Raw genomic sequence first — 19,499 nt, forward strand, 5'->3', positions numbered from 1 at the left:
AGTCGAAATATTACTTTACTTACTTTTAATACTAGCCTCTGTGTGCCTCTTGACATTACATTACCATTTAGAACGTCGTAGTCACGAGATAATCGTTAAGCTGCGAGTGGAGAATTCATATTACAGCGAAATGGAAAGCCTTATGTAAGCCTTAATATTGTAGGCAGTAGGCTTTAAGCCATGCTATATAACATACAATTTTTTTTTTGTAATTACTTTGCTTATCCATTTTCCATGACATACGTAGAGAAAGGAGTGTTTAACACTAAGTTTTAAGTACAATTGAAAGATAGGACTATTATGTAAAAAATATCTTTTTTTCTTTTTCTCACCTATTGAGTATAGTATGTCTTCATTAGACTGTCAATCGATATGGTTACCTGCTCTTCTTGTCCTGCAGACTAGGTCTCCAGTCTAAAATATTGTACATGGCTAAATTTGATGTTTATAGTTTCAAATACCATTTATTATTAATTAGTATTGCTTACAAACACTCTACGGGTTATTTTTAACTATTCCCTTAGGATTACTCTTGCAAGTCACAATCACACAGTCCTATAACGACGATATCATTGGAAGCAATCTGATATTGGAAGTTACTAACCTATTCGAAATGTTTTTTTTTATTTTTATTAGGATTGGTGTCGGAGTTCGTAAAAATTTAAATTTTAATCAAGTGCCAGATTGAAATTTTAATCGATTACTCGAAAAGTTTAAAGTTTAAAGCTGTGTGATTTACAGTAGTACTACTAGATATATATTATAGAGTCACAGTTATTTTTACCAGAACAGCAATTGTTCCGCTGCAGTATGTGAAAATATTGGATATTTGTGTAATATATGGTACCTACATATAAAAATACATGTAGGTACTAAAAATATGTGTAAGATGATAAATATTTTTGTAAAAAGATCACAACAGTATTCGAATAAAATTATGTAGCGTATTCAAATTAGGTACAAAACCCTTTGTTAATATTTGAAATAAAATCAAAATATAAATGTCTTATAAATGACAGTTTTTTATATTGTTACATATAGTGAAAGATGGACACCAGAGCTGATGATGAGGAGGCCCCTACAGACCCGGCGGCGAGGAAACATACTCACCATGACTACACTGAACAAGACTTTGAAGGTAAAAAGCAATCTTTTATTAATATCTACTATTACTAGGCTCCTATTACTCTATTATGTACTAAATACTGATATAAACCTGACAATCGTCTCTTTTTTATACTTTTTATGCTCAACGTTAATAATATTCACATAAATGAATATTTATATTTAATGGTTCTTTCTAGGTGAAAAGTTGATGAGTATATATTAATTTTGCAGTAACAAAAGGACACACTTTAATTATTATTTTTTATTTATATTTTATGATGTTTCAAATTATACTTGCTTAATATTACTATTAACAGTCCTTTGAGATGAGAAATCTGCAAGAAAGATTCTTAAAACGTTTGCCATCAATATACTGTAATATAGGTCTTAAGGTAGAAAAATTTAATATTTTCTCTTTCCCATGTTTTGTACAAACATAACATTAAGAAGTATTAAAAAAAATCTATTATATAACAAATCTGTTTTACAATAAGTACAAAGCCGTGAGGCCAACTTGTGGAGTCGGACTCGTAAAGCGGAAAACGTAGATTCTTAACACTTGATTCTCTTTGCCTACCTAAATAAGTATTCCAAATTTAAATACGGTATAACGCCTAAAGCTATGAAAATTACATTGATCTATCCAAATATACAAAATCCATATAAATATTCACGAATACTTCTCTAAATTTAAAACTTATTTATTAACAACTTTGTTTATCACAAACAGTGTTTCTTTAAAAAAACTCGAGTGCCATGTCTTTATAAATTAACGTTGGGAAGTAGGTCAGGAGGCAGCACTAAACAATAAACTAGAAAAGATGTATGAACGTTACTTTTCACGTTAAACCCCTTCTTTCCTGTCGTGTCACGTAGGACAAACAGTGAAAATATATTGCAAAACGGAATAAATATTGTTTAGAACTTAGTATGTGTGGTGGCTGGTGGCGCAGTAGGTGAAAAGGCGACGGTTATGGGTTCGAATCCCACATGGGGTAATGAAATATTTAATATAAGAAACGCTTAGTACATGAAACACAATTTAAACTATTGATTCTTAAACCTTGTTGTACAAAGAAATGACAAGTGTATAAAATATTATAAATTAATATAGGTGGGTATATTAACTATCACGTTTATTTTTAACTAGCGGACCCGAACGCGGCTACGCCTGCTTGAAATATAAGAATATAATTTCTATAGAAATATAATTTCAATCTAGATGAAATGCTAAAAGTGACTATTATATTTATTTTCATAAGGATGAATATCAAAATGACGCGGTAACGAACGCGGTTGCGTAGCAACGACGGTTGTTATTAACATGGCAGAATAAATTGCATGTCAAATTAGAAACTATTTTAATTTATTAGTATATATGTGTAATGTAATGTTATATAGCCTATAGCACTTCTGAAGAATGCAGCTTTCATACAAAACAAAAACAAAGTAAATCGATCCAGTAGATCCAGAGATCTTAGCGTTCAAACAAACAAACAAACAAACAAACAAACAAACAAACAAACAAACAAACAAACAAACAAACAAACAAACAAACAAACAAACAAACAAACAAACAAACAAACAAACAAACAAACAAACAAACAAACAAACAAACTCTTCCGCTTTATTATATTAGTATAGATACTAACAAAAACAAAAACTATTAAAGTTTTTTTTATTCTATGTTTAATTGATGTGACATAATGACCATTATACATTTATTTCATTTTTCATTTTTCTATTCATTTTTTATTCTGAAACGAAAAACTATTTTAAACGTAAAAATGTTGTCTACAACTACTCTTAAGCTTCTAGAATATATATATATATATATATATATATATATATATATATATATATATATATATATATATATATTTTGTCTATCGTAGCTTGTCGTAGGAACTAGTCTATGTACGAAAATTGAACAAAAACAATATTGTTTTTCCGTTTGTTGTAGAACAATATTGTTTTTCTATTTGTGTTTGTCTTGTTTTTTATATAAAACATTTATTATATATATACACTATTGAAAAATAATTATTGTAATTAATCCATTGAAGTTTTTAGTTGTTATTTTTTACTTTTATCACAATTTTTTATAAGAAGATTACGCAACTTTAAACCAAATTACCCATTTTATAAGCCAAAAATAGGCCAGCTATTCATTACTTAAAGATATCAGGAAATAATTACATTCTATGAAAAATCATTAAATATCCTTATAAAGCCTTACAAAGGAAGAGTCTTCTTGTTATATTAAATTACATGAGTAGAACCACCGAGAAGCCGGAAAGCTGTAACAATGGAAAATTTGGACAATGTCTTTACCATGACATAATGTTTATAAATCGAAATTTAAAAAATCTATTAATTTCGAAAACAAACAATAAATGGAAGCCACATATCTAACGTTTTCTATTAATTTCAATTAGGCGCTATATAAATCAATTTATAATATAAACAAATTAGCTTTTAGTTTATACTAAAATACAGGCAAAACTAAAACAGTAAAATCTGCCTTTTCTAGTCGATAAAACAATTCGTTATCAAGCCCTAGGGCTCATGTTCTCACCAAACGGTCGAATAAGAGGTCTCTGTTAACCTCTCACTTACCAAGTTTCAAGTATGTTTGCAGCTTGCCCGTTCCCAAGTCTTACACAGAATTTAGTAAAAGCATTTTTAGTTCAGATGGTTGTTATTTTTAAAATCTTTTTATCTTTTAAAAATATTTTTCAGCTTAAAAGAAGTGCACAGTAAAGATCTTTCTTTTATTTTTAAGCTGTTTGTTTAAATAATTTATATTTTCGTTTCTTCGCTCTGGTGTGGAGGTAAAAGCGCGACGCTGAGTTCTGCCACTCAACACGGAATGTTTACAGAATACGGCGGAAAATGAAGAACGGAAGATTAACACTAGGTTCCTATCCTTCTGTACGGGATACAGAATGAAGCTGATTTAATTAAAAGTAGATTTATTTGTTTAAATAACGTATGGGAGTAGCTGTAAATATTGCGGGTACCACCGCGGCAGATAGATACCTATATTTTTTTCTGTTATTAAATATTTAACCCAAAAATATTCGCAATGCTAGCTATCTAGTATAGCCAAGGGCTAATAGGAATAGTTGATTGGAATGTTTTGTTTTTATTTTAGAAAATTGCGAAATATTGTAGAAAAAAGTGGTACCGTAGAAAAATGTGTTAATTATTTTAAAATTACTAAAATGACATATTGACATAGTATGGCTTTATACATACATACAGGCACCCGAAATTAATTAAAAATGTTGTTACTTTGCAGAGATGAAGTGCCAATATAAAATGATGAATGAAAATATGAAAAATGGGCGTTTAAGCTGATTGTTCCACTGCGTATTTATAACATTGAGTATTTTTAAAAAAAATATGTGTTATTATAATACGAGTAAATTATATGTATTATGTTCAATTAAATACAGGCGTACGTTTATGTGATCTTTAAAATACCTAATTTATTTCCGTACTGATGAATTGAATACTGAATTACGACTTCTATTTAATTCACATAAAATCGAGAGAGCTTCGAGATATAAGGCACAAATTTATAAATCACTCTCTTTTATTCACACTATTAGAACACCATGTTACATTCGCCAAATTTGTGTCTTTGAATATTAGATTCAGAAAAGATAAATATATTATATTAAGTTGATAAAATGAAACACTCCGTTCTAAGCTTTCCTTCCAATTTTCATCCGTCAGAGCGGGAATCGAACCTACTTGTCCAACAACACTGTACTACTACGCCACGAAGACTTGTATTAACTTTCAACTTTCATACTAAAACAAAATCAGATCTTAATTAAAGCCAGTTTGAAGCTGCCTCTGGCAATTACAAAGTAGATAACCTTTTAGTACTGTACGAGTATATATCACACGGAGTCACGCGATAGCTGGTGGGGGGTGTTATATAATGAACTAATTTGCAAGTCATTATTAGAATTTATATTTTAGTAGCCGACAAATAAAAGAAAGATAGATTCCGTAAAAATACGAAGATACGAAGGGTCTCCTTCGTAGGTCTTCTTGCTAAAAAATTAAATAATAATTAATGTACAAATTATAAAATTATTGAAAACAGAAAATCATCCACGAATAAAATACCTTATAAAATTTATTGATATTCATAACGGAAATTTACTGTAAAAAGCCTTTGAACTATTTAACATTTTGTGATTAGGTCAAAGGCCACATTTTTTACATTTATGGTCTTAATTTAAGTTTTTTTAAGCAAGGCGACCGACGGGTGGAAAATCAATATTTTTCCAAAAATTAAAAACTCCAAAAGTGGAAAACGGAAATACTTATCACTAGACAATGATCTATTCCGGAAGCCATATACGTATAAATCGTAGAATATACAAATAAAAAAAAAAACCATAATTTCAAGCAATTTGTCAAACAATAAACTGTCTTGTTTGATCTACTCGAACATCCAAACGCTTTGAGCTTACCCAATTGACTTACAATCTCGCCGGAAACAATCTCCAGATTCTGTTTGTTTCGACGGAGAATATTGAATGAAGAAGCGACAAGTGAAAGTAGATTTCTATAATCACAACAGTCTCTTAGCGCGATTGGTTTACTCGTTGTAGATATTAATTAATATTTATAATGCTTGTGACAGCTTTCTTTTGCAATATTTAATTTGTGTATGATTCATCCACTTATTTATATGTATATTTACTAGCGATACGCGCGTGGCTTTGCCTACTTCAACTTATAGTTGTATTTTAGGTAAATTATACAAATTATTTAAATAAATTCCAGCCTATGTGTTATTCTGATTAAGCATCATCATCATCATCATCATCAGCTACAATTCCGTAAAATTTCATCCAAATCTGATAGTTTTTGCGTGAAAGTGGAACAAACCATCCTCAAAAACTTTCCCATTTATATTAATAGTAAAATTTACGTGTGATTGCTATTTTATGTATATTTTCATGCATTTTAACTAACTTTTATATAATTTAACTTTGTAATAATGACTTTACCTACCTCTTTTTATTACAAAGTTAAATTTATTAAGTTACTTGTTTCTGATAATGTCATTGGTATTATAAATTAAAATTAGTTAAAAATAAAATATAAGCTTTTGAAGCTCATCGACGTAGCTCTCGTGCCTTGACCTAGAACGATTTCATCGTCATTGAAACTTCATCGCGAATATAAATGAAGCTAATTTATATTTGTATATTTAATTTTAAAGGATTAATTTAATTTGATTATATAATTTTCTCTCAATTATTATCTACTTGTTATTATTTCTTGCATTTTTAAAGTGTTTTTGAGTGAATTTCGAGTAGTGGAACCTAACCCCACGCTTTGCCTCGTTACCATTGGATTTTATCTCGTTATTATACGATGAAATGAAAATATTATATTTCATTCTCCTTAGTGGAAAATCGAACCCACAACCACCACGTTTACAATCGCACGTTAGTGCCTCTGCGCCAAGACGACCTCCTTATAAATTAGTAGCTTAATTTAGAGTTATAACATTTCAATCAATAGACGCCCATTACTTTGTAATTAATTGATTTATTTATTTATAGATGCAAATTACACATACAATATATCTAATATTATAGAAATAGTGTATGTAGAAATAGTACTTTCATCTTTCAAGCACTAAGAAGTTGCGTAGCCTACATATGTACTCGTATTTCATCCCCACTATAATGTTAATATAACGTGTGGTGTAGAATATCAAACACTTAGATTAGACTTCAAAGAGAATAATTTATTAGTATGTACTATGAAGTCACATTGAAACTCATTTTATTTATAGAAAGGTTGATTTGCTTATAAGCTTTTTTTCAGCTTCATGCCGTTTCCATCTTATGAGCAGGGTAGGCGGAGGGAACCCTAGCATTAAGATACTTCGTTACCCCCCAACTTTCCACCAAATTTAGGCTTTAAACGGAAATTAGTATTTAAATAATATAAGATTGTAATATCGATATTTTTTTTTTCGAATAAGAGACCATAAACGTTATCCAGTTAGCTAATCTTAACTTAACTCAGGGCTTTATAAAATCGATTCATATAAAAATTAGTAATAAAATTCCACGTGACAAATTATGTATTAATATGGATCTAAATAGACTTTAAAATAATAAAACATAATATAAATTAATTAAAAGCTACAAATTATTATATCTTTGTTGAATATTGCAACATGCTCTACTTACTCGTAGGAGGGAAACGTAAAGCAAACATGTCCTTGTATGTAATAACAACTTTCCAAACATGATTGATAACGGATACAAGCCTCATAAAATAGATTGATTATCATTTTCTCATTTTCGTGAAACCTATAAGAGCATAACATTAGCTAAATTAAACAATTTCTTATATCTTCTCTGACTTGTTTATTAAATACAAATCATCTTCTAGATATTGGGTGTCTCCCGCCCAAAATCTGGAAATAAACAATTTCAATTTTCGCTTTTCTTTTATTTAGAAATATTGTGTATAGGAAAAGGCGAAATAACTCATATAATTTTCCTCCTAAATTCTTAATCGTTTTCCCGTTCAAACTATTTTATTAAATCGTCTTCGTTTGTCGTCTTCAAACTGTAGCAAATTCCTCTCTAAGTAAAAGTACCACCCAAAAAATCTATGTTCACAAAATAATATAAATGTATGTATAATATCTACGTGAGTTTATTTTTACTTTTTTTTTTCACTTTTCCGACCTGGTAGAAGAAGCGGCGTTGAAATCCGCCACTCAACACGTCTTCGTCAATGTCTTGAAATATTAGTGGAAAATGGGAAACGAAGTTTCTTATCACTAAGTTGCCTCTGTCCACCCATGCAAAAAAGTATGAATCTGCTTTCGTGACTTTTATCCGTGAAAAAAAACGTACCGATGCAAATTGTATTGCAAGAGTGCTATTATAAATTTATATTCAATAAAAGGGTTTAATGGTATTACTTCATTCTGGAACGTGTCTGGAATACATATTCATAGCAACTAAGTATTCACACAAAATACTAAAGAGAATAAAATGAACGATTAAATTTGAAATATGGTTTCAGTAAAATTAAATGATAAATGTAAGGTTTTGTTCAAAAACTTTTACATGAATAATTACTTATTAAAGTCCCGCCTACATTATGTACAAATGTATCTAAATCAGCACAATTATTTTATTGTTTATTATTTATAATATTCAGGTCGGTACTATTGTATGCCTTTGAATTGGTTTGATGGTAATTTACAGCTAATTATCATCTTTGAGTACGCTGTTAATTAATTGTCGAAATTATTATAAAATTAGATATTATTTTATAGAAATATTATTTTGTAGCATAAATTAGGCACAAATTTGTGCCCCTAATTTCAAAGTGAGGAACGGGAACGGAGTGTCTTAACACTAAGTTTCCATGTTCCCTTTTGTCGTTCCGCCACTAAGTTTAGTTGATATTTTAGTAAACGTATAATTGCAGATAAATTTATTTGATTGTAAATACAAGTATACTGCGTAATGAACTAAATCTAGGGATCAGAATCTGAAATTAGATTAATTACAATATTAATCGATATCAAGTACAAATAGTAATTAATGTTAATTGAAATTATTACATCTAGACAGCAACCCCCGAATAGTAACATTAACTTACTAAGTTTTAACTTATTAAGGTTGTCATGGTTCATCGGCTCAGCGTCTGACATAAGCACGACGGTTATATGCTCGATTCCCACTTGAGGAATTAAACTAATTAATGTCTCGTTTTGATTACAAAATGGAACGCGGTTTTGAGATCCGCTACTCAATATGCAATATCTTGAAAAGGAATGGGCAGAAAGAGAGGGAAGGAGGATAGTTTTAACACACTGGGTTCTCTCTATCACGTGCGATATGAGCGATAAGATAGTGGATGAGGAAATATGGGGGACATAATGTTATAAAAATTTATAGTGAAATAAAGAAAATAATATAAAAAAAATAATAATACGTATAATAGAGCTAAGCCGCAATTTAAGCATGTGTAAGAGTCAAACTTCGAAACAATCGTCATTAACTGAGCTATATTATGTAGAAGTTTAAGTGGAATTGTCTATTGTGGAACTTTGTTCAACATTAACACTTACTTTATATAACGCTATATATGTAGATATTACTGTTTTAATATGTTTTATGTACGGTATATTCTAATTTATATATTTTTAGATTTTTTAATTTTTTATTTGCTATTTGAAAAATACACAATACTTAAATAATATTTTAATTTTTCCAACCACACTCAACACGCCACTTCTCGAAAATTAGGCTCAATAAGTGTAGCAGAATATCTTATTACTGGGTTCTATCTGCCAACCTACCACCACATGTGAGAAATTCGGGAAGCTGCTTTCCGCCGTAGGCATTTCCTGTTATCGACAGTCGTTTGTTTGTTGAAAACGACACAATTTATGCTTAATGAATCAAAATTATTGGAACTTTACTTAACTAAAATCCCCATTATCAGTTATATTAGTATAGTACCTGAAATGTTAATAAATGTAATACTAATCAATACCTGGTCCAGGTCACCGCGCGCACACGGTGTTCGTGGGCGTCCACGTGCCGGCGCGCCGCCACTCTCACAGGAAACACAAACATCACCACCGCAACGGCACCAAGGATCCGGAGAGACCCAGTGAGTTGATTGCAGTTTTAATTTATTCCTTATTAAAACTACGTGGAATATTATAATTTCTTTTAGTCGACAAGAAAGACAATAAAAAATACTTTTTTTTGGGAGGAGTATAAATAAGCATAAATAAAAGTATAAGTATAATCATTTTATACGATTTTTAAAAAGTATAAATTTAGATAGTTTTCAGTATATATTTAGATGGAACATAAAAAGCAATGAAAAAGGAACGAGCAATTAGAAAAAAAACACGCCTACAGAATAAAATAAATACCGAGTATGACAACTTATTCGTTACTCAATTACAACTGTAATTTTTTTGGTAGCAGCAAAAGGATCAAAAGAAATAAATCAAAGGTTCATTAGCTGCCCGGAGCAAATTATACGTTTCATAGTGGCTGAGTTTATTGAGTCGCTCGAACGTTCGTAGGAAAGAAAACAAAAAATACTATTTCATAAGTTTTTTATTTATTTATGAAGGCTACAAAAATGCAATATCGTTAATTTAAATTCGTAGGCCCAGCTCTTATGGCTCGAGTCAGGAGACTAAGCGTAACGGATGATGGAGAGACATGTAAGAGCAAATTGTAGATCACCAACATGATTTCTTCCGGTTTTTTTTTTAATGAACCGTTATTCATCAACATATTTTCTTCCAAATAATTTTTCAACTTCCCACAGCCTTATTTGCATAAGTCAAGCTAAGCATGAAACAGCAGAATCCATGTGACACTACATTAAATTCTAGTCCATTCATCTGTGATTTATTGGACGCATGCTTGTTTAATATTAATTTTCTTTGGTACCTCCTTACTTTGAATAGTTTGTCAAAAATCATATTTCCACTCATTTCCTGATACTTCAATGTTCATTTCCTGACACTGATATTTCAATATCAGTACACAAAAGTTCTTAAAATATTGCATTCCTTTCAGTGACTCCACCAGCTCAAAGGGTGCAATTTATTCTAGGAGAAGATATTAATGATTCCGCTCTGGAATCACATCCTCTTTTTTCTGAAATGGAAGAGCTGGTTAAAGACGGAGACGAGTTAGAATGGAAAGAAACAGCTCGATGGATCAAATTTGAAGAAGATGTTGAAGAAGGGGGGAACAGGTGGTCTAAACCACATGTAGCCACACTTTCTTTACATTCATTGTTTGAGCTACGAAGCCTTATTTTGAATGGATCAGTAATTTTAGATTTAGAAGCCAATTCTTTGGAACAAGTAGCTGAAAACGTGTTAGACAACATGGTTATTGATGGCGGCCTCACATATGACAGAAGAGAAAAAGTAAAAGACGCTTTATTGCGCCGACATAGGCATCAACATGAAAAACGTAATCATAATAATATGTCAAGACTACCGTTAATACGATCTTTAGCTGACATTGGAAGGAATCATTCATCTTGCAAAAGTGAGTATAATTATATTTTTCAATAAAATATAACCTCATATTTGCCTTATTATACCCAAATAGGTAAAATTATATGGACTCTGTGGCGATATTATATTAGATTTACAGGATGGTGGCTCTCGACCCTCCAGTTCGAGGAGTTGTCGGGGGTCCACCACATCTCCCAACACGGCACTCCTTCATGCTGGTGACGCAAGAGGCTCATATCTAGCCGTACCAGGTCAGAGAAGCGTGTAATGATATTGTGTGTGCATCAGTTCACCAAATCACGCTCTATGACTGATACTCAACACGCAAGCACTTTTAAGCTACTTTTAACGTTAAATATACAATATTAAGTCTATTTCAGTGGTTTATCGTATTTAAAAATATTCGATTTAATTATAAATTTACAATACAACTTAGGGTCACTAAATCTTTTGCCGTTGTGAACTATTGGCATTATATTCCAGTGGATGAAGGCGGTACATCAAGTGGACATTCTCACAAAGGAGAATTTGGTCGATTCCTAGGCATCTCTAATGCGGGTAACCGCTTATACATTAATCTCTCTTCATCGGTGTAATACACTTTTAAGCTGTAATTTATTAAATGTTTTCATTTTTTTATCAGTGTTGTGTATGCTCATTTTACCCTTGGGCTAAATGCAATTATGAATTATTTAAATATTACATGCTATTTTGGCTTATATTTTGCTTCATCTATTTTCGATGCTACTATAGAATGGTTACCAATAAAATATTAATATTTTAAGTAAAGATTGTACATATTTATAAATCTGCAAATTAAATTAATTCTAATAAACAATACATTACTTCCACTTTGTTCATTAGTAATTATTTTCACGAATCATTTATTCAGTAAGTATTTATTATCACGTTAGAAGTTTGCAACCTCATTTTTATAAATACATAACTTTTAATCTAGATGTATACATGTTTTTATTTTTATTCTTACCTACTCATCTGTTCCTAAATAAATATCGGTAATTCTAGGTGCAGCAGGTGATGAAGGCATGGTTAAAAGTCCTAGTAATTTATCTATGCACCGAAACCACAGTTCCGGAGATCTTCCAATGAACGGAGACTTAAATCACAAATGTAACACACATTTCATGCGTAAAATACCTCCTGGAGCAGAGGCTTCTAATATACTTGTGGGAGAAGTAGATTTTCTAGAAAAGACGTTATCTGCGTTTGTTAGACTGAAAACAGGTACCATAATGGGAGATTTGACAGAAGTACCGGTCCCAACCCGATTTATGTTTGTGCTGCTGGGACCTCCAAATAGTAATTCAAGTTTTCATGAAATTGGCAGAGCCATGGCAACATTAATGTCAGATGAAATTTTCCATGAAGTAGCATATAGAGCAAAGAAGCGAGACCATCTCTTAGCCGGCATAGATGAATTTTTAGACGCTGTTACAGTGTTGCCACCAGGAGAATGGGATCCAGCTATTCGTATTGAACCTCCTGCAGCAATTCCATCCCAAGATCCTCGTAAGAGACCAAATGACAATAATATAAAAGAAGAACCAGATGAAGAAGAAGAAGAACAAAGACAAAGAGAAGAATCAGGCTTAGCAAGAACTGGGAAACTTTTTGGTGGCTTAATGAATGATCTCAAGAGAAAAATGCCGTGGTATTGGTCAGACTTTAAGGATGCCTTTGCTTTACAGTGCGTTGCGTCCTGGATATTTCTATATTTTGCTTGTCTTTCACCTATAATAACTTTTGGAGGATTGTTAGGTGAAGCCACTGGCAAAAATATGGCAGCTATGGAATCTTTAGTATCTGGCTTTGTATGCGGAATGGGATATGGATTCTTTTCAGGGCAGCCACTTACAATATTGGGTTCTACAGGACCCGTATTGGTATTTGAAACTATAGTATTTGAATTTTGTAAACAAATAGGATGGAATTATATGTCATTTAGGTTTTGTATTGGCACATGGACGACGATAATTTTGATTACATTAGTGGCAATTGACGCCAGCGCTTTAGTTTGTTATATTACCAGATTTACTGAAGAAAATTTTGCAACTTTGATCGCATTCATATTTATATACAAGGTATAAAATATTAATTATTATTTAAGTTTTATATATTTCTATATAATTATATATTTTCATTTTTTTTCAGGCAGTCGAAAATGTTATTTCTATCGGCAGGAAAAACCCTTTAAAGACACACCCTGATGAAGTTCTCAATTATGAATGCTATTGTTTACCGAGCAATTACTCAAGAGTGCCGGAACAGTTTAATTGGTCTTCGATTGACAAGGAGTCTTGTCAGGTACCTAACTAATTGGCTTTCAATGCCAAAATTAGTCCAATGAAGTGTTTTCTTATCTCGTACTATTTTATGAAGTCAAAAAAATGGTTACTTTTATATTATAGTACAGACTATATCTCAACATGTGTGGTTATATAATAATAATAATCTATTTTCAGCTGTACAATGGAACCTTGACTGGAGCAGGATGTGATACGAAAGTGTACGTGCCAGATGTATTTTTAATGTCAATTATTTTATTCCTCGGAACGTTCACTATTTCTATAATATTGAAAGACTTTAAAAATTCCCTTTTCTTTCCATCTAAGGTAAAATATATTTTTTAAACAAAATATGTGTTTTTTTCATAGAATCGTTATAGTAAATAAATTTTTATATAACTTTTTCATTATTTCTTATAATTAAAGAAATTAAATATTTTTTTCAGATACGACAATTCATAAGTGATTTCTCTGTTATTATAGCTATATTGTCTATGTCTTTTCTGGACTTCAAAGTTGGAGTAAAAACTCCAAAATTGGAGGTGCCTTCCGAATTTAAGCCGACACTCCCTTCACGTGAATGGGTCATCACGCCCTTTAATGGGAACCCAGTGTGGTCGGCACTTGTCGCTATATTGCCGGCTTTACTGGGAACGATTTTAATATTCATGGACCAACAAATTACCGCAGTAATTGTTAACCGTAAAGAGAATAAGCTGAAAAAGGGATGTGGATATCACCTCGACTTGTTTGTATTAGCAATACTAATACAAATATGTTCGATCATGGGATTACCGTGGTTTGTAGCCGCGACTGTATTAAGTATTAATCATGTAAATTCCTTAAAAGTAGAATCTGAATGTGCAGCTCCAGGAGAAAAACCTCAATTTTTGGGTGTTAGAGAACAGAGAGTAACACATATCCTAATATTTTTAACTATTGGCTGCTCAGTTGTACTAACACCAGTTTTAAGACACATACCGATGCCAGTGTTGTTTGGAGTATTTCTTTATATGGGAGTGGCTTCTCTAAAAGGACTTCAATTCTTCGACAGAATCCTTATAATGTTTATGCCACAAAAATATCAACCAGATCACATGTTTTTGCGACAAGTAAGTCATCACAACATTTTTAAAAAAATTGTTAAAAATTGTAATAAAAAAATAATACATGAATTTTATTTTAGGTCCCAATACGACGCGTACATCTATTTACTGTTATTCAATTAACTTGTCTTGTATGTCTCTGGGTGATAAAATCATTCTCTACGACTTCTATCCTGTTTCCACTGATGTTAGTTGTGATGATAGGTATAAGAAAGTCGCTAGATTTGATCTTTACAAGGAGAGAACTTAAAATTTTAGACGATGTGATGCCCGAAATGACTAAAAGGAATCAAGACGAACTTCGAGAACTAGGCGACGTTGAGGTGGGATGGTTTTCGAAACTATTAAGATTTTAAGAAACAACCACCCATCACATTACGTTAGTTCATATATCATTGTAAAATATCATTTTTGTAACTGAAACATTTAGATATAGATTGTGTGTATGTGTGTCTAATTAACAAATAATAATTCCTTGTAGCAATTGTATGAAATATCCGAATTTCAAAAATCTTCTAGATTAAAAACAATTCTTAGGCTGTTCACTTGTAGGACACCAACAAGACTAATCCCCCAGCATTTCAAGAAAATCTACAAATTCCTCTAATTAATGGAAACATTATGAATATACCGTTGGCTTCAATTAATATTTCCGAGGAAATGAATAAAACCGGAATATGGAAACAAGTCAACAATAGTAATATAATTAAAAATCGAAATGATTCTAAAGATTCGAAAGCAAAGTCAGGAAAAAAGACGTAAGTATCCAGAGACGTAGACGTAGTAAAACTTGATTTGAAAATCAATTTCAACCTAGTTCTTAAATTAGGTAAAATTTTATACAGTTCCACAAATCAAATAAATTAGAACTCTAATACTAATGGTTATTTTCATTACTTTATCAAACTATTAAAACTAAGTCTACATTACAGTATTAAACATAAGAAACTGATATCAAAAAACGCACAATCGGAAATAGAAAGGCGCCTCTCCACGATGGACGAAGTGGAGGAAGACGACTCAGTGAAGGTCTGCATCCAAGACACAAAATTTTAACCTGATCGTATATGGGATATAAGAAGCACGGCATGGCACGCATCCGGCTTACGGCGCCTTTCTGTCTAATATTTTGTTATAATATAAAAAATAAGAAAAATAAAATGGATAATTTTGGTTTGGAAAATATGATGTAACAGAAAAACAGCTTTTCTTATCAAACATCAGAAAATGACTTTTCTTATCAAATAGTAAGACAAAAGGCGCCTGTAACAGTCCTTAGTTGTATTGTAGATCACTAATATGTAGATACAACAAACATTTGTGTACAATTTTTGTAATGAAGCTAGTGAATCAAATAGTCATTTAAAAACAAAATTAGGTCGATTATTTATTTCATTGATATATTTTATGTATATTCTTACGAGTAAAACATGTTCTGCGTTGTCATTGAATTACGTAAAAAATGTCTTACACTCAATCAAAACTTGTTATTTTTCTGTTATGTTTTCGATAAGATAATTATAAATTTATAATATTATTGTTTCTGACATATATATGTGTTGTGTTAAAAAAATAACAATTTATACTATTCGTTATTAATATTGCAACTTAACTACAATAATCTCGTGAATTATGAACAAGTATGATAAGTATATTAAATTTTTTAGTAACCCCATACAACACTGTAGCTATTATTTTGAACATTTCATTTATAATTTTTGTATCAATCATAATAAAAAAGCTTTGAATGTTATATACCTACATATTATATAAATGGATTTTTATCGTAATTTAGTTTTCTTATTTAATCTTTGCATGATATCCATGTATTTTTAATTTTAAGTGCATGCTTGATATTTATTACTATATACCATAGCTTTTATTAAACTTGTAAATATTTTCACACGTATGCTATTTTTAAATGCCGCTATATCATTTAATTTTAAATTTTACCTTTTTCTTGCCGCTTAAACTGTTTTGATTTGGGCGATTTTCAGAGCGATCTCCTAAGGCGCAAGGACTCGTGGAGTAGCGGACTTAAAAAGAGTAATACATCTGCTGAAACTTCAGTCTAAATAAATTAAGACGTAAACTTTGTTAAATAAAATATAATTGTAGTTTATTTTTTATACAAAAATATTTTTTCGCAATTAATGTCAAAACAATCAAAGTAGGATTTATTTTTGACATATTGGGTTTGACATGTTTTAACTTGATAGGTAGAGATTCCATTAGTCAAGTTTTAGGAGTTTGCGTTTTATGCACCGTAGCTAAGAAAAGTATAGATTTTCATGACAGGTATAATTTATAATAAAATATATATTTTCTTTTTTATATCAAGGAATTGCGTTCTATGGTGCATTTTACTCAAAAATATTCCTGTGAAATATTGTTTGATGTTTTATATATATTGGTATAATGTGTTATTTTTTGTTAGTTCGGCACAAACGTAGATTTAAATGTAAGTATGTAAGGAACAACAGTATTTTAGCCGTATATTAACGCAATGTGTCCCAGCTTCCTAGACTAATATACCTACACCTATATGTATATTATAATTATTAAGTGTCTACATGAATAACAATGCTTTTAGGCAATGCAATAGGTTGAAGTGGCAAAATAGTCAAAAATCCCTAAATTATTAATTAAATCCAATTATTAATTATGAAAAAAAAACATCATCCAATTATTAACTTTCTAATAGGTACCCTAGCCTACTATACCTAATATGCTAATTATATAATAATTTATTATTTATTTCAAAATATTATGTTTTCTTTGCGTCATTTTTTCTTAAAAAGTATTTCCTAAGATATAATGAAATAATTTCAAATATTAATATGAACCCTATCGCAAAATACAGCAATATTAACTGGAGAATTAGAAAGGAAATATCATTACTTACTAGTTAAATTATTTATTTTTTTAATAAATAATTTTTTTTAACCAATCAATATATAAAAGTATTTTATCTACGAATACTATTTATAGTAGGATAAAATGTTTAATATAGGACACCTATAATAAGTGTACTCTACCAAGTGCCAATAGCGTAACGCCATTAATGATACATTGCTATTATTTAATGTTATACTCAATAATAATTTGAGGTCCTTCAATTGTTATTTAACCACTTTAATGTAAGTTAGCAACTACAATTCTTGATATCTACCTTTATAGTTTGATGAATTTCTAGTAATAAATAAGATTTCATACATTTTACCCAAATATTTAAAATTTCCGTACCAATAACAGCAACACGTCTATTATTAGTATAAAATATCTAATAATTGTACCTAATGTAATTTAATAATGAGCCATATCGGAATTTCATACGATTTCAAACTACTTATAATATTTAGGTACCTTTAAAAATATCTGGATTAACTTAAAAAAATCAATTAGTGTAATCTACGTATAATTAATATTTTTTTATCTGTTGCTTAAAATTAACCTTTTATCTTCTTTACATTTTTTTAAAATGATTTATTTTTTAACTATCAATATGATATCCAAAATTCCGAACTACTTAGTTACGACCAAATTAAGTGAAGTCAAGGTACTTGCTAAATACATAAATAAATAACTGTAGTCTCGTTAAAATTTTAAGATTACATATAAAGCCTAGAATCGATATACATCTGTATATTATTATTCCTCATAATATAACTATGCATTGTATTAATTCATGGTACAGTACGGTTAAAAAGTCGTGGTCGCTTGGTTTGGTTTCACTGAGGAAAAAAATACTCATAAGTAAGAATAATCCTAAAACCAAATCTGTGGTACGATCTACAGCCAGCAGCCACAACTTGTTGACCCCACTTATCTTATTCTGTAATGATTCTACTGCCTCTTATACTTTTTTCACTTACTAATTAAATGTTTATATATACCTAACCTACTTGTAGGTAAATCGTCCTTTTGATGTTAAATAAGCATGTAATTTTATAATTTAAGGTACCCGATTCTATAAAAAATATATTACTATCTAAGTGTTATTAAATATTTTATATTTTCAATAGAAAAGCAACCAGTTGTGAACTATGAACTTTCTATATTTTTGAAGAAAAGTTATTACTTTTAATATCATGTTCTTGTTTTATTTTCCTAAATAGGTAATATTTCAGATTAATTCTAAGATTAGGTTTTCAAAAAGTTTTAAAAGATGTAACAATAAGAATTGTAAAATTCTATTATATTTTTTGTTCTTCTATGTTCTATATTTTATCTACCGTATTTAAAAAAAACAAAAAAAAAACTTCACCATAGGTACATTATATTAATATAGAATCGGGCTGTCAATGTTATTTGTATAAAAAAAGTTGAAAAAAAAATAAAATGCCTAAATTAGCGAAACTTAGCTGCGATGTAGTCAATGTCTATTAAAATATTTAGTGTAATGTAATCGAAACAATTATTATTGTACCTGGCGATGGCGGGATATGTTTGTTACATGAATTTGTATTGTTTTGGAGATATTTGTGGAGTGTTATGAATAAATGGTTTTATATACATATGTTGTCTTATTTATATTTTATAGTTTATTAATACATATGTTTATTTAATGGTATTATTTTATTCAAATTAGGAAAAAAAGGAAAGTTGTTGATTAAAAAATATTTACTTTTATAGATTTCCCGCGTTTTAAATGTTATATCTTTGTCAAAATAGGATTAGAATATAAACTTCGTCAGTTTTATTAAACATAACGCTAATTACAGACACATAATATATACATTTTAAATGTCTATTTTAGCTTGACACGAGATAAGTCTGGGTGTGGGTGGGCAAAGGAAATCAAGAATTAAGACACTGTTCCCCACGCACCGCAATGGAAATCGACACAACAATCATTTCAATGTACTTAAAAAGATAAAATTATCATGAAATCACTCAAAA

At 30.2% G+C, this 19,499-nt stretch overlaps 1 protein-coding gene across 8 annotated transcripts; it reads left to right on the forward strand.

The window, feature by feature from the left end:
• Positions 1-1,031: 1,031 nt before the first annotated feature.
• Positions 1,032-19,114, forward strand: Ndae1 (Na[+]-driven anion exchanger 1). Of its 8 annotated transcripts, none has more exons than XR_014878246.1 (14): positions 1,032-1,138; positions 9,691-9,801; positions 10,316-10,372; positions 10,734-11,216; positions 11,317-11,436; positions 11,669-11,743; positions 12,212-13,287; positions 13,358-13,510; positions 13,669-13,818; positions 13,938-14,603; positions 14,678-14,920; positions 15,135-15,355; positions 15,530-15,626; positions 16,595-19,114. XR_014878246.1 is itself a non-coding variant. In XM_085189898.1 (14 exons), exons 1-14 carry the CDS (start codon positions 1,048-1,050, stop codon positions 16,670-16,672), a joined length of 3,606 nt encoding a protein of 1,201 aa, XP_085046024.1. In that variant the 5' UTR covers positions 1,032-1,047; the 3' UTR covers positions 16,673-19,114. The 8 variants fall into 8 exon arrangements, 7 of the variants coding, with proteins under 7 accessions (XP_085046024.1, XP_085046041.1, XP_085046048.1 ...); XM_085189898.1 differs by having other exon boundaries at positions 15,150-15,355; XM_085189915.1 differs by lacking the exon at positions 11,669-11,743 and having other exon boundaries at positions 15,150-15,355.
• The last annotated feature ends 385 nt before the right edge of the window (positions 19,115-19,499 follow it).

Source organism: Heliconius melpomene, chromosome 1, assembly GCF_056956725.1.
Source record: "Heliconius melpomene rosina isolate 202511_hmr_F chromosome 1, ASM5695672v1, whole genome shotgun sequence".
NCBI classification, from domain to species: domain Eukaryota; kingdom Metazoa; phylum Arthropoda; class Insecta; order Lepidoptera; family Nymphalidae; genus Heliconius; species Heliconius melpomene.

Coding starts and splice junctions, on each gene's coding strand:
- Ndae1 (XM_085189898.1), top strand. CDS start 1,048: ATGGACACCAGAGCTGATGATGAGGAGGCCCCTACAGACCCGGCGGCG. Junction 1,139..9,690: donor CACTGAACAAGACTTTGAAG/GTAAAAAGCAAT, acceptor TACCTGGTCCAG/GTCACCGCGCGCACACGGTG. Junction 9,802..10,315: donor CAAGGATCCGGAGAGACCCA/GTGAGTTGATTG, acceptor TTAAATTCGTAG/GCCCAGCTCTTATGGCTCGA.